The sequence below is a fragment of the Carlito syrichta genome, unplaced genomic scaffold (genome assembly GCF_000164805.1).
Source record: "Carlito syrichta isolate Samal-C Ts95f unplaced genomic scaffold, Tarsius_syrichta-2.0.1 Scaffold130637, whole genome shotgun sequence".
Lineage (NCBI taxonomy): Eukaryota > Metazoa > Chordata > Mammalia > Primates > Tarsiidae > Carlito > Carlito syrichta.
This window is the reverse complement of record NW_007074733.1, coordinates 22,357-42,021: the sequence shown is the minus strand read 5'-3', so window position 1 is coordinate 42,021 and position 19,665 is coordinate 22,357. Positions and strand designations below refer to the sequence as shown.

General features: G+C 53.4%; 2 protein-coding genes across 2 annotated transcripts in view; one reads left to right on the top strand and one right to left on the bottom strand.

The window, feature by feature from the left end:
• The window catches only part of CUNH22orf23 (chromosome unknown C22orf23 homolog), a 6,715-nt gene extending 478 nt beyond the window's left edge, over positions 1-6,237 (top strand). The window contains exons 2-7 of the mRNA XM_008049159.2: positions 359-460; positions 1,556-1,618; positions 4,692-4,874; positions 5,476-5,607; positions 5,812-5,912; positions 6,061-6,237. Coding sequence (XP_008047350.2) covers positions 359-460; positions 1,556-1,618; positions 4,692-4,874; positions 5,476-5,607; positions 5,812-5,912; positions 6,061-6,231 — 752 coding nt within the window. The 3' untranslated portion in view covers positions 6,232-6,237. The remainder of the gene's footprint in view (positions 1-358; positions 461-1,555; positions 1,619-4,691; positions 4,875-5,475; positions 5,608-5,811; positions 5,913-6,060) is intronic.
• Positions 6,238-8,315: 2,078 nt separating this feature from the next.
• The window catches only part of MICALL1 (MICAL like 1), a 28,226-nt gene continuing 16,876 nt past the window's right edge, over positions 8,316-19,665 (bottom strand). The window contains exons 9-16 of the mRNA XM_008049166.1: positions 17,910-18,325; positions 15,371-15,505; positions 14,599-14,725; positions 14,399-14,489; positions 14,158-14,231; positions 11,168-11,282; positions 10,901-10,947; positions 8,316-9,717 (exon numbers count right to left, since the gene is read on the bottom strand). Of these exons, the coding sequence (XP_008047357.1) occupies positions 9,596-9,717; positions 10,901-10,947; positions 11,168-11,282; positions 14,158-14,231; positions 14,399-14,489; positions 14,599-14,725; positions 15,371-15,505; positions 17,910-18,325 (1,127 nt within the window). The 3' untranslated portion in view covers positions 8,316-9,595. The remainder of the gene's footprint in view (positions 9,718-10,900; positions 10,948-11,167; positions 11,283-14,157; positions 14,232-14,398; positions 14,490-14,598; positions 14,726-15,370; positions 15,506-17,909; positions 18,326-19,665) is intronic.

Genomic DNA, 19,665 nt, shown 5'->3' with positions numbered 1-19,665 from the left:
TGCCCAGGCGGGTCTCGAACCCGGGGGCTCAGGCAATCCACTCACTTCAGCCTCCCAAAGCGCGGGATTACAGGCTGAGCCACCGAGCCCGGCACGACCTCGGCTATCTTAATGTTCTTTCTCTCTAGGGGATTTTCCCTGTTACAGAATAAGGATTCTGTATGTATCTAACTGCGTGTGTGTCGGGATGGAAGGATCGGACGCTGTCATAATATTGACTGGTGGCATCACGACTTTCTTGAGACTCGATTCCCGCTTCCATACTTCGGGGGGGATGTTGGGTGTGACGGAGCAGAGATTGGGGCTGGGAAACAAGGGGTGTGTAATTGCATCTTTCCCTCCTCAGCCCCCCCCCCAGTCACTTCTCAGGAGAGAATGGAGGCAGTGACCAAAGGAACGGGGTTCTGGCGCTGCCCCAAGCTGACCACTTACACTCCAGGAACCTGCGAGCTGCTCCGAGGTCAGTGCCTTAAAGACGCAAGAAGAGCCATGACAATAGTTACCCTCTGTAGCTCAGTTCTCCTCTACATGACCCGTGGTTTAGCAATTGCTATTTTCCTTTACAGACAAGGAGTCTGGAGTTCAGAAAGGTTCAAGGTGCTACAGCTAGCAAGGGGCCAAAAGTCAAAGAACTAGGAATTTTAGAGTGGTTAACACCCATGCATCCTTTAGATCAGGCTTCCAGTTTTCCCAGGGTAACCTTGTCTCCTTCCCACCACTGCGACCACAGTAGGACCTACTGTTATGTGCCCACACACTACGAAATACATTTCCTTCACTGGGCTTAGCACAGCCTGTAGTCAGATATTTACTTTAGTGGCCCACGTATCCCTCTAGGTCATGATTCCATCAGGCAAGTCTTGTCTGTTTTGGCTCACAATTGTAGCTCCAGTCCCTGGCACATGAGTGAACAAGGATTCATTCATTAATTTACTCAACAAAAAAAAATTTTTTAAACTACTGTGTGCTTTAGACACGTTTTAGGTACTGGGAATATAGCAGCACAAAAAAGAAAACGGAGCCGGGCTCGGTAGCTCAGCCTGTAATCCCAGTGCTTTGGGAGGATGAGGTGAGTAGATTGCCTGAGCCTCCAGGTTCGAGACCCACCTGGGCAACTTGGTGAGACCTCATCTCTACAATAAAATAAAAAATTAGCCGGGCGTGATAGCGCATGCCTGTAGTTCCAGCTACTTGGAAGGCCGAGGCAGAAGGATTGCCAGAGCCCAGCAGGTTGAGGCTGCAGTGGCTGGGAGCGTGCCACTGCACTCCATCTGGGACAGAGTGAGACGCCAACTCAAAAAAAATAAATAAATAAATGGAAAAAAGCAAAACTTATTGCTCTCATTGAGCTAATACAGAAGGGTAACAAATAATAAATAAAACATACAAAAACCAGGTGGTTTGGGGTACTATAGAAAAAACTGAAGCAGTAAAGGTAGAGAGAGTGTACTCAGTACAGAATAGGGATGGGGGTAATACAGTTTTAATTTCAATAGGGTGAGATAAAGGCATCTCCTACAGCCCAGGAGGTCTTACAAAATGCTTTACCTTGCAGTGATGATGAAGGAATCCAAACTGACTAAATTCCAGCAGCGCCACATTATGGACACCATGAAAAGTAAGGAGCAGTCCACAGAGGCTTCCTGGGCAGAGGAATTTGAGCTTTTTTTAATTTTTTTTTTTGAGTTGGAGTCTCACTCTGTCGCCCAGACTGGAGTGCAGTGGCCGCTTCCGGCCACCGCAGCCTCGACCTGCTGGGCTCCGGCGATCCTTCCACCTCAGCCTTCCAAGTAGCTGGAACTACAGGCGTGCGCTACCACGCCCAGCTAGTTTTTGATTTATTATAGAGATGAGGTCTCACCAAGTTGCCCAGGTGGGTCTCGAACCCGTGGGCTCAGGCCATCCACTCACCTCAGCCTCCCAAAATGCGGGATTACCAGCTGAGCCACCGAGCCGCCTTTTTTTTTTTTAAGAGAGATGACTCTTGCTATGTTGACCAAGCTGGTCTCCAATTCCTAGCCTCAGGCAATCCCCCTGCCTCAGCCTCCTGGGTTTGCAGGTGTGAGCTACATGACCTGTCTTTGTCTTTTAAAATGAGGTCCTCTCCTCAATATGAAGGAGCATTGAAAATGTGGTCCCCCGCCCAGCACAATGGCTCATACATGTAATCTCAGTGGAATGAACAATAACTAGTTGTAAATAGAATTATAACAATAAAAGTTATATACGGCTGGGCACAGTGGGTCATGCCTTTACTCCCAGCACTTTGGGAGGCCAAGGCAAGAGGATTGTTTGAGCCCAGAAGTTTGGGCATGGTGGCACACTTCTGTAGTCTCAGCTACTTGGGAGGCTGAGACAAAAGGACTGCCTGAGCCCAACCGGTTAAGGCTGCCGTGGCTGTGAGCGTGCCACTGCACTCCAGCCTAGTCAACAGAGTTCAACTTCAACGCAAAATTAAAAAAAGGAGTAGAGCTACGGAGTGGAAGGGGTGGGAGGGACATTCTAGGAAGCACAACAACTCTTCAGGGAAGAGAGACAGAGGTGTGGTGTGGCTCTGGGTAGAGCTCCATCCTTCCAGTTCCTTAGGACAGACACCTTGGAGTCATCCCTGATGCTCCTCCTTTCAGAGCCCACATCCAATCCATCAGCAATTCAGTCTGCTGGACCTCTAAGCCATATCCTGTCCCTGACACCTTTCCCCACCCTCTCTGCCACCACCCTGGCCCAGAATCCCACCATCACTCCACATTACTTGGGTGGCCTCACTGCTGGTCTCCCTGCCCTTGCCCTTGGCCCTGTACACTGGATTTTCGACAGCAGCCAAATGGTACATCTTCTGCTCAGAACCCTTAGATGGCTCCCCACCTCACTCAAAGTAAAAGCCAGTCTCTCCAGGGGCCTCCATGACCTCTGACCTCTAACTCTTACTTCTTCACTCCATTCCTGCCACCCTAACTTCCTGGTTGTTTCTCAGACACTTTGGGCACATTCCCACCTCAGCACCTTTGCTCTAGCTGTTCCCTTGTTTGGAATGCTTTCCCCCAAAATGCCTGCAAAGCTGGCCTCCTCTCCATCAGGCCTCCCCAGGTTTTTTCTCATAAGTTAACCCTTCTTGAGGCCTTCCTGGCTACCCTATTAAAACTGTAAATCCCGCTGTGACACACCCCATGCTCCAGCCATCTAAGAGGCCAGGAACAGTGGCTCACACATATAATCCCAGCACTTTGGTAGGCTGAGGCAGATGGAACACTTGAGGCGAGGAGCTGGAAACCAGCCTGGGCAACATAGTGAGAGCCTGTCTCTAAAATTAAAAAAAAAAAAAAAAGCTGAGCATGGTGGTATACATCTGCAGTACCAGCTACTCAGGAGGCTGAGGAGGGAGGATTGCTTGAGACCAGGAATTCGAGGCTGAGGTGAGCTATGATCATACTGTACCTCAGCCTGGGTGACAGAGTGAGACCCCATCTCCAAAGAAAAAATTAAAAATACTATACAGTGTATGTTACATATTTTATCATCATCCACACCCTTCCCCCAACCTCAGGAGGGCAGAACTTTGTCTTACTTCCCACTTTCCTCCAGTGTCCATTGCCTGGCACAGAGCAGATCCTCGATACACATTTGCTGAATGGATATAAAAGAGGTATAGACAAGTAGGTAAGGGTAGACAGGCACAGATTGAAACAGTGGCTGAAGCCGGGCTCAGTGGCTCAGCCCATAATCCTGTGCTCTGGGAGGCTGAGGTGAGTGGATTGCCTGAGCTCATGGGTTCGAGACCTGCCTGGGCAACTTGGCAAGACCTCATCTCTACAATAAATCAAAAAAATCAGCCGGGCGTGGTAGCGCACCCCTGTAGTTCCAGTTACTTGGAAGGCTGAGGCGGAAGGATCGCCGGAGCCCAGCAGGTCAAGGCTGCGGTGGCCAGGAGCAGCCACTGCACTCCAGTCTGGATGACAGAGTGAGACTCCAACTCAAAAAAAAAAAAAGAACAGTGGCTGGGGCTGCTCTAAGCTGGGTTTTAGGGAAGTTGAGAGGAAGGGTCAACTGACCAGACAGGAGGGTGACACACTTGGCTGGCCTGGGTGAGGAGCCCCAGCCATGGCTGAGGCAAGGGGAGGGACTAGATAGCAGGAGAGATCGGTGTCTATTACCATCCAAACTGTCCCTCCCTGCATGTAGACCAAGCAGAAAGTTTTAGGAACCCATCCATAGAAATAAAAGCACCAGTACAAAGATAAGATGTCCAAGAATGTTTATTGCAGCATTGTTTGAAACAGTAAAAAACAAAAACAAAAAAACCTGGAAACAACCTGAATTTCTGGATTAGGAGGCTAGCTGAATAAATAATGTATCCATTCTAAGGACTAGTATACAGCTATAAAAAATAAGTTATATATAAATGGGTTGATCTGGAAAGATGTCCATGATAAATTGTTAATTGAAAAGTGTCTGTTACTGAATATATTACAGTATGATCCAGTGTTTGAAAAAAAAAAGAATCTTATACGCATATATAAAATATATGCACAAGCAACTCTGAACACGTTCATATAAGCATCAGAAATCGGGGAGACCACCAAATTGAGGGTGAGATTGCAGGGAGAAGCGAAGACTCTTCTGTGCTGTTTGACTGTTGTAACAGGTAGGTATCAAACCCAGGTGCGCTCTCCCATTCCCACTTCCTCCCCCAGGAGGAGACTCTTTGCCATTGCAGTGTGGCCCAAACTCCAGCCAGAGGGACTCCCCTTCCAAGCAGCCGGCCTCACCCATCTACCTGCCTCCTATCCTGACAGCCAGGTCCCACCTCCGGCCTGCCAGCATGTGCCAAGCCAATGGGGCCTACAGGCGGGAGCAGTTCAAGCCTCAAGTCACCAGTAAGTGAAAGGGCCTGAGCCTCTCTCCATCCCCCTGGGGGAGGTGGGGGAGGGATAGGAGCCAGACCACAGGGCAGGTGAGTAGCATCTAATCCAATCTCATGCTTTTTATACTAATGCTCTTGAGCCTTGGTACGTGTTAGTTTGGGGGTGGTTCGGGGTGCAGGGGAAACCTCTTTTATTTTCCAGAACTCTCATGATTAACTGGATTATACCAATCCCTGATGAATGTTTGTCTGTCAGTCCCTCAAGCCCAGTTCCTCTGCACTACAGCCCATGTCACAGAGGTGTTCCTCTCCTCTTCCTACTTGGCATCTGACATAACTCTTGGCCCAGACCCTCCTAATGTCTCTCCGCAGCCCCTACACAAAGGTTGCCACTGCAGGCAACATGGAGGCCACAGGTCCTGAGTTTTTTCTGCTTTGCTCTGCCCAAAGCAGGGTGTGCTCTTTCCTGGCTCTGTCAACCTCTTCCTATCTTGACATGCCATGCTGCAGAAGCCCTGTCCACAAGACCCGGGCACCCCGCAGCAAGCATGTGAGACAGACCACGAATGGAGATGCCCTTCATGCCCGAACTATGCCATTTCTGGGCCTTACAGGAGATCTGGAGAAGGAGAAACGAAGACTCCAAAATATCTTTGCCACTGGGAAGGACCCAGAGAAATGGAAAAGAAAGGCCCCTCCTGCGCGAAAGGTGGACCCAGCCCCCGAGCTAGACCGGTTTGAAGAGCGTAAGCCACCAGTGGGCCAGTCATGCTGTGGGTGGGGAGTGATATGAGGAAGAGCCTGGATGGAGCAGTGAGGGGATCCCTGAGGGCCAACTTGACAGCAGAACTATGTCCTCTCCCCTAAGAAAGGCAACCCACCACCACACACCCCTCACAGGAGCCTGAAAGTCCCCGCTACCCATGCACTGATGGCCCTTCTCTGTCCAGTGGTGAAGGAAATTCAGGAAAGGAAAGAATTCCTGGCCGACATGGAGGCCCTGGGACAGGGCAAGCAGTACCGAGCAGTCATCCTTGCTGAAATCTCCCAGGTAGGAGAAACCACCAGGAAGGGCTGGAGTGGAAATAAAGGGCCAGCTGTGGCCACAGGCCTCAGGAGGCAAGCTCTAGCCACAGCTGCGATGGCACCTCGGGATCTGTGCCCCCCCCACCCATCAGCTTTCCCTGATGCCTTTGCAGAAGCTACGGGAAATGGAAGTCATTGACCACAAGAGGAGCAACGAGCTTGGGAAGGCTCTTGCCACCACTAAACCCAAAATGGAAATGGAAGTCATTGACCACAAGAGGAGCAACGAGCTTGGGAAGGCTCTTGCCACCACTAAACCCATCTCCAGAGACGGGGCAGGGTAGCCCAACTTCAACCACCCTTTTGCCAAGCAAGGTCATCCCCAAGTCAGCCCGCCATACCAGCCTTTGGCTATGTCAAATGGTTGTGCAGCACTGCCCTGGCTATGGTACCCCAGGACATACACAGCAGCCTAGCCCCCACCCTGGGATGCTGTTGGAGCCTTGAAACCCAGACACAGACTTCGAGACTTTTCTGGGGGAAAGAGCCCCATCCACCATGAAATCAAGGCCCAGATCTTCCCTCTTGGACATGTGTCCAAAGGCATCTGCCGGGCCCTCTTCCCACCACCTTCAGCCTCTTTGTGTCCTGCTCATTTCGTTCTCTGAGTTTAGGAATGAATACAATTCCTTTCTTCCTGTCTTAGAATCTACTTACTTGACTTCTTACTGCCTTGGGCAAATGTTCAACCACAATGATTAACTGGCCAACAAAACACATTTAATGTGAGTCATTACAAGCACCATTTTGTTTTCAAAGGAATAAGTGTATTTGTTCAAGGAGTTAGAATATGTCAAGCACAGATGGCTTCTAGCTTCCTGTTTGCATATTCTTTTTTTTCTTTTTTTGAGTTGGAGTCTCACTCTGTCACCCAGACTGGAGTGCAGTGGCTGCTCCCGTCCACCGCAGCCTCAACTTGCTGGGCTCTGGCGATCCTTCCACCTCCGCCTTCCAAGTAGCTGGAAACAGGCGTGCGCTACCACACCCGGCTCATTTTTAATTTATTGTAGAGATGAGGTCTCGCCAAGTTCTAAGTGGAACTGGGAACCCGCGCTCTCCAGCACCCCAGGGCTGGGTGCTGTGTGAGGTGCTGAATTTCACTCTCACAGAATTATCTCAGTAAACCCCTGGGACGGTTCATTATCTCTCTGTGGAAACTAAGGATCACTGAGGTACTATAATGAAGGGCATATAACTATTAAGTGGCCTACTCAGGGTTAAAAGTTAGCTGTATGTCTCTCCACTAAACCCACAACCCCCAGAAAGAAACACAAGGGGCAGGAGGGGCCCAGACTGACAGAGTCCCGGCTTGGGAGTTCCAACCCCAGCATGTGCTGTAGGACTTTGGGGGAAACCCACAGCCTTCGCACCTGTTTGCATGTCTGTGAGGCTCTGGCGCACAGGGCTGCTGAGGCATCACCTGACAAGGAACCCCACCCCAGCCTGGTCCACTGTACAGTGGTTCCCTTCCTCTGGCTTCAGATACTCATGAGCCATACCTTCTCCAGCAACCTGTCATTTTCCTGTCCCTGTAAATCATCAAAATATCTTGGAAATAATCAACCAACCCTGTCTCTTGTACCTGGAGGGAGTCAATCCTATCACATGACTCAAATTTTAGTTTGCAGAATAAAAACAGCCTTTAAGAGGAGAGGCCCAGATCAGGGGCTGGCTCAGGGACCTCCATGGTCCACACACCCTCAAGAACCTGAGGGCAGAGAGTACAATTTGACAGGCACAGTCGTCCTGCACCTCAAAGGCCCAATCATGTGGTCTAGAGGCAGCAACCAGAGAACCCAGGATACATTCAGCCCACTCTTGACAATATAGTATCAGCCTCCTCTTGATTTAAATTCAAATTAGTTGTCAACATCTACAAATTACACACGAAATCTGGATTTCTAGCTTATGAAAAATGGAAAAGGTCTAGGAACACTGGGTGCACATTCACTCCCACTGGCCACAGTTGACTTGAGTGAGGAAGAATGTCCCTTGAGCTGTGGCAGACACTCCAGTTCGCCCTGCCCCCACCACCCTGGTCTCTTGACACTGAAAAGGCCAACCAGAGCCATCCCTCCTCTTGGTATACCCAGCCTGGATCACGCATGTTACACGTACGTTACCCACCTGGCCCCAGGAAGCCCTTGGAGTTAATGGCCCTAGCTCCAGGTCAACAGGCATGTTCAGAAGGAGGCAGCCAGGGGAAACCACCTCTCCCTGCAGAGGAAGGGGATCCTGCCCAATGGCAGGCAGTAAGGGCTGAGGCTCCTCTCGGAAGATGGCCCCAACATGGCCCCAGGGCCTTGGGGACCAAAGATGCCCAGCCACAAGGCATGGCAGAAACAGGCAGGAAGGCAGACATGGCTATGGCCCAAGGCTACAGGGCATTGGCAACTGAGGTTGTCTGTTTATTGTTGGTGAGGAAAATCCTCAAGTGTTAATACAGTGTGATCCTTTCCCAGAGATGTTTTGAGGGAATGGCAGCCCAGAGATAGTTCATCCCAGAGATAAGAGTGCTTTGACCAAGAACTGCTGGGCACATTCCCTGGGGAAAATGTGGTTGTCCCTATATCTCCTCCTCTCCTTCAGCTATCCCAGTGAGGTGAGCAGCCGTCAGTCCTCAGTGGGAATGAGTCAGAGTCAGAGAGAGAACAGACAGCAGAGGAGACAGACTAGTAATGACCACAAACGGGAATGTTCAGCCCCTCTCCCCAGGCCTGAGGTGGCAGAGGAAAGCCATAATTAGGGGTCAGAGGACAGCGTGTTAAAGAGCCAGGATTAGCACCTACTTGAAGCCTCCTGGGCTCATGATCAGGAACGAGAACTGCAACCAGCCCTGCTCCCAGGGACCCTTGGGGGCTCAGGAATCGGGGGGATGAAGAGGGGCACCCACCTCCCCAGCATGGCCTTTGCAGCCCTGGTCATGGAAAGCAGGCTCCCTGTGGGGTAAGGGGAGATGAGGGAAGCATCTCCTAGAACTCTGAGGCAGAAAGAGAGGGATTTGCCCATCAGATCCATTCATGCCTGACAGCACAGACTACTCAGTTGCGAGCTCAGACTTAACTAGAGACACACAAACAGAGCTCCTGAGTGAGGAGAAACCGAGATTCAGGGGCACCTGCATTGGACAGGGCCTGCACTCAGAGCCAGGGCTGGGGCAGGAAGAAGCCAGTGTGCCAACCCCCACATGCTGGCCTGCTAGGGGGAGCAGAACCCTGGGGCCATGGGTAGAACCCTGACAGCTATGAACCCATGTGGATGCAGTACAGAGGAAAGAGGGACCAGGTCACCGCCCCACCACGGCAGGGTCTGGTAGCAAGAACAGGTGGACATGCTCAGCTGCAGTTCCTCCCTGGACCCTGAGACCCTAATTGCCCCTTGGGCCAGTCACAGCATCCAAGATCATCAGAATCATACTAGGAAGGGCTGAGTCACAGCTGCCTGGGGCTCAGAGAACAGGGAAGATAACTCTTTGGCCTAGACCACCAGGAAGACGCTGAGGAGGGAGAGGCCATGCCCCAGAGGCTCCTTCCCCTTGAGTTCTTTCCTCATGACTGACCTGAGGGAACAGGGTGCCCCCCCACCAGCAAAGCACAGGCAAGGGCTGACCTAGGAGGGGGAGTTGTCCCCAGCTGGTTTTCCTAGAAGTTAGCTCTTGTCCCCAGGGGACTTGCTCTTGGTATCACGTTTGTTTCCCAGCAGTTTCAGCACCTTCATGGTCTTGAACTTGCCCTTCTTCTTGCCTTCGAGTTCAGCCTCCTTTTGGAACTCTGCAGCAGAGAAAAGGGAGCATTTAACAAAGTGGGAAGGGGAGTCCATCCAAGGCAGGCCAGGGGTCATGACACAGGCTTGGGCGTGAGGTCAGCAGGGGCTCAGCCGAGCCCCTCCACCTTACATCTGGAACCTGGGACAAGTCACAGCACCCTTCCCAGCCTTCTCACTTCATCTAGAGACTGGGGACCACACCTTCCCCATCCACTCTCCCACTGTTTGGAAAGATCGGGAGATAAATCTATGCAAGAGCCTCTGGGAACTCTGAAGTGTAACATACATTGGCCTTTAAAAGACCCAATGCACCAGCCGGGCATGATGGCTCACTCCTATAATCGCAACACTTTGGGAGGCCGAGGTGGGAGAATCACTTGAGTACAGGGGTTCAAGACCAGCCTGGGCAACATAGTGAGACCTCGTCTCTACAAAAAATCAAAAATTTAGCCGGACATGGTGGTGCGAGCCCAGGAGGTTGATGCTGCTGTGAGCTATGAGTGAGCCGTGATCATCATGATCATGCCACTGCACCCTGGCCTGGGTGACAGAGTGAGACCCCCAACTCAAAAAAAAAGACTCGATGCACCGAGGCTGCGGCTCACACACAAATGCTGACTGTCAGAGCTGGAGAACTCTCAGAAATCTTCTGTCCAAGCCCCTAATTTTATAGACAAGGAAAATGTGGGCCTTTGAAATGGACTAACTACCTGAGTGGAGTCAGACTTAACCACAAGGCCATAAAGTGAGTCACTGGTGGAACCAAGATCAAAGTCAGATCCATTAACTCACAAGCCAGTGCTCTTTTTTAAACTGTACCAGGCACCACCCAATCCCTAGGAGGCATCCTGTTTAGGTCCAGGGACCCGCCAAAACCAGCTGCAGAGCTCAAGGAAGAATACACAGCTTAAGGCAAACCCACCCTGGGAACATGCACCCCACAGACCTCAGTCCTCCTCCTTGTGGGCATCAGGGCATCCCATGGCCACCCTCCAAGCCTGGGCCCAGCCTTCCTGGCTGTAGGCTGGCCTCCCTTGCCTCAGACAGCATTCCCAGCACAGTAGTCTCCCAGAGGCTCAGGAGGCTCTAACCCTTCCTTCAACCACCCCCTACCCTCCATCCCCCAAGTTGAAGTTCAAGTGGGCCAGAACTTCTAGGCATCAGGCTCAAACCCAGGAAGGACCTTACCTTTTCTCTTGATCATGGCTTCCAACATCTTGTCCTCCTCTTCCTCCCTGATATGAGAAAGAGAAGCTGAGTATGCCACAGGAGGAAAGAGCAAATAGTCTCCAAGTCCTTTCCAGCCTCCGTCCACACAGGGCTGAGCAAGGTGTGCTGGTCCTGGGGTGTGAGACTATGTCTTGGGCTCTGCCAGGGCTGCCCCACCCATGGGGGTCCTAGGCACAACCTGCTGTGGGCCCCTCACCCAGGAGCCCCCACCCCCAGCCACGTCACCTCTGCCGGTCCTCGTCCAGGCAATTGACGATGGCATTGCGCTGCTCGATGAGGGTCACAAGCTCCTGCATCAGCACCTTCTCCCGGCCCCGGTCCTCCTCTGTCCAGTCCTTTTCTGCCCGGGGAGAAAACCTGGGGGTATGAGTGACAGGAAACCCTCCTCCTCCCCAGGCCACCAGGAGCCACTGCCACTGCCTAAGTGCTGTGGGCAGGCTACAGGTCAACCCTGTGCTAAGTCCCGAGGGCACAGGAAGGAAGTGCCAGATGGGTGGGGCTCGCAAGTCCATGGGGAAAGGCAGGTTGTGACAGAAGAGACCAGGAAGACTAGGCTGCCTACCAACCCCCGCAAGGGGTCCCGGCAGGGCCAGCACAGCATAGGGTCTGCTCCAGAAGAGGCTAGCCCTGCCAAGGTTTCCTGCTCACCTTCATTCACCCCTCAACCAGTGTTCACTGGTGGCTTCTTGCCGGGGGCAGGATGTGGTAGACCGAGTGAGGAAGGGTGAGAGATAACGGGAAGCCCAGGGTCCTCATGCAGGAGAAGCAGTGTGACCCAAGTGGCATATCAGGACAGCGTCCAAGGCCGTGGAGAGGGTAGACTAGAGGGAATGCTGGAGGCAGGGAGCCCAGCAGCAGCTTTCCCTGACGTTGTGCACACCTGCCACCTCTCCGGCCTCTCCCCCTCGAGGCCCCAGACATCTCTCAGCACCATCCTCAGAGACCCACCTGAGCCTCGGTGTTCCCATCCTCCCAGTCCGCAGGCTCTGGGGACGGGCGCCCACACTTAGCCTTCCCTCCACAACATCTCCTGCCACAGACCTCCCCAACTTGAAACAAATATCCTGAGGCCCCTGAGTCACTGCCCTATTCTCCTATGGCCTCGCCTGACCAAAGTTCAGGAGCAGGTGGCCCAGACTAGTTCTGGGGACAGACCAGGGCCTGATTCATCACCCAAGTTCAAATCTCAGTCTGCCCCTTCCCAAGTCTGGGACCTGAGTAAGTTATGTGCCCAGTCTACACATGGGGAAACAGAGGCTCAGAGAAGTTAAATCTTTGACCAGCATCACACAGTGAAAGTAGAGTCAGCATTTGAACCTGGGCAGCTGGACACCCCCAAGCAATGGCCCTTATGGTGTATTATAGGGGTCCCCAATGCCTAGGCCATGGACCTGTAGCAGTCCAAGGCCTGGTAGGGACCCAGGCCACACAGCAGGAGGTGAGCAGCAAGCCAGCAAAGCTTCATCTGTATTTATAGCTGCTCCCCATTGTTTGCATTACTGCCTGAGCTTCATCTTCTGCCAGATCAGAGGAGGCATTAGACTCTGACAGGTGTGTGAACCCTACTGTGAACTGCATACGTAAGGGGTATAGGTTGCATGCTCCTTATGAGAATCTAATGCCTAATGCTCTGAGGTGGCGCTGAGGCAGTGATATTGCACTGGAAAGCGGCTGTAAATACAGATTAACATAAGCAGTGAGGTTTGACTGCAGAGAGACCATAATAAATTGCTTGCAGACTCTAACAAAACCCTATCAGTGAGTGGCAAGTGAGTTGATGTACTTCAACTATACAGCTGCATCTGGTGACAGGCTTTAAGTCGGAATCCAACACTTAATTTAGTCCACACGTGGCCCATCCATTATTTTATTTACCACTCTACTCTGTCCATGCCTCTTTTTTTACAGTGAGTTATAAAACTATTTCATTATATATTACAATGTAATAATAATAGAAATAAGTGCACAATGAATGTTATGTGCTTGATTCATCCCAAAACCATCCCCCACCCCCAGTCTGTGGAAACATTGTCTTCCATGAAACTGGTCCCTGATGCCAGAAAGGCTGGGGACTGCTGGTGTACTGGACTCGGGCCTCATAAACTAGCCTCATCCTCCAAAACAACACCTGGGACAGGCCAACAAGCCCGGGATGTGCTGCCACCACACAGGGGGCTGGAGAGGCAACAGCAGGTTGACCGGGGAGGCAGAGGTACTGCACCTATTCCAGTCACAAGGTGTTGCTGCGGCTCCCTCTGAGTGGTGGCCACACCCTAGCCTCCTGGAGATTTGGGAGTGACTCACAGATGGTAGCAAAGCCTGGGGCATTCTATGGCATCCCCAGGGACACTCCAGTCTCCCAAGTTCCCCAGTCAGTGGAGAGTTCCCTGCCACTGTCCCAGCAGGACTGTGTGTACAAGGACAGACCCAGGTCAGAGACACAGATGGACACCTAACCCCATCACCAATGGGCAAGTCCCATATTCCATCTATTAAGTGGTTGCAGTGGCCCACTGCCCAGGGCTGGCGCCATGCCTGGGCCATTAAGAAAGTGGTCAGGAAGCCCTGGCTCTTAGCTGACTCTCCGCAGTCCTGGGGTTTCCCTGCCTGCTGCTGTGGTTCACTGCAAGTGCCACAGGGCACGTAAGAGGCCCTCCCTTAACAAAGGCCAAATCAGTCACATGATATCCATCCACCACCGGTGCCTCAGAGGGTGCAGGAAGTTTCTACATCCACTATCTCCTGGTTCCAAGAATTCCTGACGAGGTAGGTGCCTCCAATCCCATCTAATACTTGGAGCCATTGAGGCTCAGTGAGGCTAAGAAACCTGCCTAAGGTCACACAGCGAATTAGTGGCAGAACACAGGGCTGTCTGACCCCATGCCCAAATCAGGCCAGGCTGTTCATGGGCCTGGTGTTTACTGACAGCCTATCACCCCCCACCCCACAAATGTCTGCACCCCCACTGTCCTGTGGTTCCCTCTCCTGCCATGGCGCTAGCCTACTTACCACCTGCTACAATTTCTCCCGTCTCAAAGGTGATCCAGACAGCCCTTCCCTGCCCCTCCTCCTCTGGCCCTGTTTCCAGTCTGCTGTATCCCCCACTGGACCTCTATCCGTCCACTCTCCAGCTTGGAGGGGAAGAACCAAGCCCACTCCTCGGTGTCACCAGGCCCCGGGGCAGGTGCCAGGGGAATGCGGGTGGCTAAGCTCACCTGGCTTGTTGAGAAGGCACCGGAGCTCATACTCGACGTCAGCCTGGCGCTGCTCCAGGTTCTGCTGCTTGAAGCTAGGGAATGGGAACAAGGTAACAGTTCTGCCTGGGTCAGGCAGCCCTGCGCTGTGCTGTCAGTGATGACAGAGACAGGAGGAGGGAGGAGGCAGGAGGGCGAAGGTTCTAGTTCTAATACCTACAGATTTCAGGGAGGAAACCAGGGGCCATGGCGGGGGACTCACACATAGATGAGCTCGGACTCCCGCCGCACCAGAAGGTGCTTCTCGTGGATGAGCTTGAACCAGTCCACCAGCATGTCGTCCTCACGGCCCTCTGGAAGCCAGACACCCTCTGAAGCCAGGGCAGGCAGCCATTCCTGACTCCCCCAGGAATAGAGGCTCTGCCCCAGCCCCACCCGCCAGGCCACCCAGAGCTCCCGCACCATTCACACCACCACGCAGCTTCTCCTCCAGCAGGACCCCACGATGTTCCAGGGCATCCAGCTGGCGCTCAATGGTGTCCATCTCTCCATGGATGTCCTCCTCGGGAATGTACTGGTCAGCCTGGACCTGTCAAACGGCACCCTGGTCACCTGAGGATGGCCGACCCCTCCACCTGCCTGCCCTCCCCTGGCTCAGCTACTGCCAGGAGCTTTGTCCATTTTTCAGGCCAGCATGGGACTCTGCAGGCTCCAGCGCCCAGATCTTGCCCTCTGCACCAGCAGGGTAAGAAGGCAGGGTCTCGGTATGAGGGAGGGGTCAGTGTGGGGACAGCCACAAGCCCTGCATGCCACCGGTCCCAGCACCAATAGACACACCAGAGGGAGGCACAACTCCTGCCTTCATGGACACGCCTCCCCTTCTCTGCCACTCCAGGAAGGATATCACAATGTCGGTGAGAATGACCATGTTACAGAGATAAACTTGGGAACACTCTAATCAGTTTAAGTAGTAGCATATCACATGAGTGCTTTGTACTTGAACTACTGTAACAAATTAAACACACCACTCACTGCTCTTGGCTGGGAGGGCTGATCAGCTCTAAATCCCTGGCTGCAAGTTAGACCTTCCAGCTGGGCCGCCAGAAACCCTCTCTTGGGCCTCTGAGGGCAGCTGCCCAGACAGGGGCCTAAGTGTCCCATGGAAGCCTGCAGCAGCCAACTGGAGGGTGTGAGGCCCAGGTCAACTAGGTCTCTGGGAGCTCCCAGTTGGTACCTTGCGTTTGATAAGCGGAAAGCCATGTCCTGGGGCAGGTGGCCTCACTGGTCTGGATCCTTTGGTGGCCTTCTTTGTGGTTGGGGATGCTGCAGGTGATGGTTTTCGGTTAAAAGGATTCTCCTTGCAGGAAGACTAAAAGGAGGGAGACATGACAGACGATAAGTCGGGGAAGGGAGTAATTAAGACCCCAGCAGCCTGGTCGAGTGGGAATAGGAAAAGCAGGCCAGGACGGCAGGGCAGGAGGGCCAAGTCAAGGAGAGAGTCTCCCCAAATCCATCTCTGATGCACTCAGTCATTCAACAAATGTTTCTATTTCCAGAACACCTCCCATGTGCCACTGGTACTTCTCTTTTTCTTTCCTTTCTTTCTTCCTTTTTTTCAAAATCAACGACAGAGCTTGTTATGCATTCTTATTTAATTCTCACAGCCATCCTGCAAAGTGGTTATTGTAATGCCCATTTCACAGCTCTGTAAACTCAAGTTCAGAGAGGTTAAGCAATTTGCTTAAGGGCACATACTTCCCAAGGGCCCAAGTGGAAGTGAGAACCTATCAGTTTCAGGGCCCAGTCAGCCATCTAGCACTGAGGGGCCGTGGGACTGAGGGTGAGTCATTTAGGCCTCATCGCCACCATCCCAATAGGGACTCTGAGGCCCAGAGAGGTAAAGCTCCTCTCCTGGGGTCACCCAGCCAGGAAGTGCAAGAGCAGGGGTCCCCCACCCTCTGGCCAGCAGATGGAGAAGGATAGCTCCTTCCCTGGCTGAGAAAGACCCTTACCCTCTGCTGCCCAGTCCCCCACCTATACACCCAGAGCCCAGCCTGTGTCCTTCTATACCTCTAGAAAGATTCCTGGCCAGGTGCGGTGGCAGTAATCCCAGCACTTTGGGAGGCTGAGGCGAGAGGACTGCCTGAGCCCAGGGGTTCAAGACCAGCCTGGGCAACATGGTGAGACCTCATCTCTACACTAAATCACAAAAAATAGCTGGGTGTGATGGCGTGCATCTGTAGTTCCAGCTACTTGGAAGGCTGAGGTGGAAGGATCATCTGCGCCCAGCAGGCCGAGGCTGCGGTGGCCATGAGCATGCCACTGCACTCCAGCCTAGGCGACAGAGTGAGACTCCAACTCAAAAAAAAAGAAACAGAGGTGTCACCCTGGGCCCATTACACAGGTCTCACTTGAGGCCTGGGTGCTCCAAGGAGCTCTCAGCTGCTGGGGGCAGGGGTGGGGACTGTGTCAGCTCAAGGAGAGATTCGTTCAGGGTAGGAGCTGCTCTGGGATTTTTGAAGCAGGGAGTGAGCCTGGACCAGAATCTGGTTCCCACAGGGCAGCACCCATCTACTGGGACAGGGCGGCCACTCAAGAGCCCTGTCTCCTGCTCCCACTGCCTCTGAAGTTCTCTCCTCATCCTAGGGTGAGGGTGGGGTGGGGTCCCCCGGAAGGAGGCATACTTGGGGTTCTGCCGCTTCCCTCCACAAACACACCTGGGGGGGCCCAGCAAAGCCAAACAGTCCGGAGCCTCTGAGCCACTCCAGGCCTTCCAGCCTTTTCTCAGAATTCCCTCAGACCAACCTCCACACGGCTCAGGACAGGAAATGGGTTTAAAGGGGCTACTTAGCGGGGGAAGGGGTGAATACAAAGCAGACCCATCCCCCATCTCCCCATACCAAGGAACCCAGTGCCCAGGTGGCCCATGCACGCAGGAGGTGCTCAGTGACCCCAGCTGTCCTGGTTGATGATGGAGAGGGTGAGGGCTCTGGAGAAGAGAGTCAGCCCCTCCCCTCTGTGCTCTACCCCAGATTATCATCTTTCTCTTTTTGAGTAGTTTTATTCTGTCACCCAGGCTAGAATGCAGTGGCACAGACATGGCCACCACAACCTTGACCTGCTAGGCTCAAGTGATCCTTCCACCTCAGCCTTCCAAATAGCTGGAATCACAGGCATGGGTCACACCTGGCTAGCTTTTTTGATTTATTGTAGAGATGAGGTCTTGCCACGTTGCCCAGGCTGGTCTCAAACCCCTGGACTCAGGCAATCCTTCAACTCAACCTCCCAAAGTGTTGGGATTACAGGCGTGAGCCACTGCACCCAGCTGATCTTCTAGAACAATCTTTACACCTGTCTCCCTGAGCAGACTATGAGCCCCTGGAGGGCAAGGACAGAATCTTAATGCAGCTAAGCCCAGGGTCTGGCATCAACAGAGTCTGAGTAAATGGAAAGGTGGACAGAAGATGTGGGATGACTGGTAGCTGGTGAGTGGACCCCAAATAGGCCAGTGCAGGGGACAGGCAGGCAAACAGGGGCCTGGATGAGTAAGATATGGAGGGCCAAGGGAGAGGACAGGTGGCTAGATGGGTGGGGCCTCTGGCAGATGGATGGAAGGAGTTTGTGCCTCAACGAACAGAGTAGGGAGTGGGTAGATGGACGTAGCTAAAGCCACTCAAAAGTCAGGGGCCAGCAAGAATGGAAGGCCCTGGGCAGACCAGACCCACGTCCACTAGAGAGGACACAGATTTTAGTGGGGGTGAGACAGCACTCACCTTTACCTGCAGCTGTGGGGATGAGCTTCCGGGGGAAGGTGCAGGGCTCCTGTCTCCAACCAATAAGAGAGGGGTTGGGGTGGCGCCACTGCAAGGTTTGGCTGGCGGGGGCCCTGGGCTGCCCCTGGTCCTGGGGGCAAGGCCAGGGCTGGCTTGAGGTGTCCGCTCCACACTGGGCTGGACTAGCTCACCAGAGGAGGACAGGGAGGAGTCGGCAGAGAGGCTGGCAGGGTTTCCAGGGGTGTCAGGGGCATGGACTGCAGGCTCCGAGGAGCTCTTGGGCACAGCTGGCGGCTCCAGAAGCTTCCCGCCAGCAGTCTGGCTTGGGCTGTCTGACGACAAGCTCTCCACACTGAGGGCTGGCGATGGCGTGGCTGAGGGTGGCTCCGAGTGCGAGAGGCGGGAGGTGTGGAGAGCTGTACGGACGAGCAAGTGGGTGGTTGAGAGGGGTCACAGCCAGGGCTTCCAGCCACCACCTAATGAGCTCCACTCAACAGAACTGTAAGAGAGGTCCCAGAAACCCAAGCCCTCCCACATCTAGATGGGGCAAAGGCCCAGGGAACAGCAAGCACATGGCAGCCCAAAGTCTTGAAGTACATCCAGCCACTCAAGTTCAACCCATGCTCCTTGGGTGCTGCCTGCTGCTTCCCGGCATGTCTATAGACTTCATTCTCTCCTCCAGAGCGGTTGCTGTCTCCACTTGCCCCCACACCCCATGGCCCTTCCTGTGCCTCAGCAAATCACTCAAGGGCAAACTGTGGGGACCAGGGGATAAGAGTTTGGCACACAGGAAGGGTAGAGGAGGCGAGGCAGCCTCTTCTGTGCCTCCAACCTGCAGCGCCGAGGTGGGAAAAAGGAACAGGCAGCTCATGCAGTGGCCAGCTCTGGACCAGGCACTGCCGGGTATCAAGGATGACAGGTATGATGCTTCTCAGTACGTCACCCCCAAATTCCAGATGAGACAACAGACTCAGAAAGGAGATGGCACGTACCCCAGCAGGGGCTGGGGTGGAACCCAGCTGTGTCTTTCTCCAGGGCTCATGTCCCTTCACCATGCCCCAAAGTTGCCCACTACCTCCACTTAGACCAAACTCAGCTACGGGGTCCCAGGGCTCCACTCGGACCGCCTGACTACCTGTGTCTGGTCATCTCCACATGCTTTTGGCCCCACTGTCTTAGGGAGTCCCAGTGAGCTCTCAGATGCAGCCAGACCCAGCTACAGTAGAAGGTGACCAAGCCCAGGGTATAAGCTGACTGGGAGGAGAGAGCAAAAAGACAACGTGTCTAGGTGAGGGAGGAAGCCCTAGGCAGGGGAGGCACAGCACCCTGGAGCTGCTCACCACCATTTCACAGATGAGACTGAGGCAGGGAATGGCTCACCAGAGTCGCACACAGCCAAGTAAGAGCTCAAGTCACTTGGCAACTGCCTGGACAGGGACTGAGTTAGGCAGGACTAAAGCTAACCCCCACCGTTTGCCTCCGTGAGCCCCACCCTATGCTGTGCTAAGCACTTCGCTGGACAACATGTTTAATTAGCACCACAGGAAGGGAGAAAGGGATGAACTCTAAAAAGATTGTGTAGGTTCAAATCCTGCTTACGCACTGGGAAGCCTTAAGCAAATTACTTAGCCTCTCTGTGCCTCAGTCTCCTCACCTGCAAAGCAGGGGTGCTCAGTTTTACTCCAGGATTAAAAGAGAGGACAGCAGCCGGGTTCGGTGGCTCAGCCTGTAATCCCGCACCTTTGGGAGGCTGAGG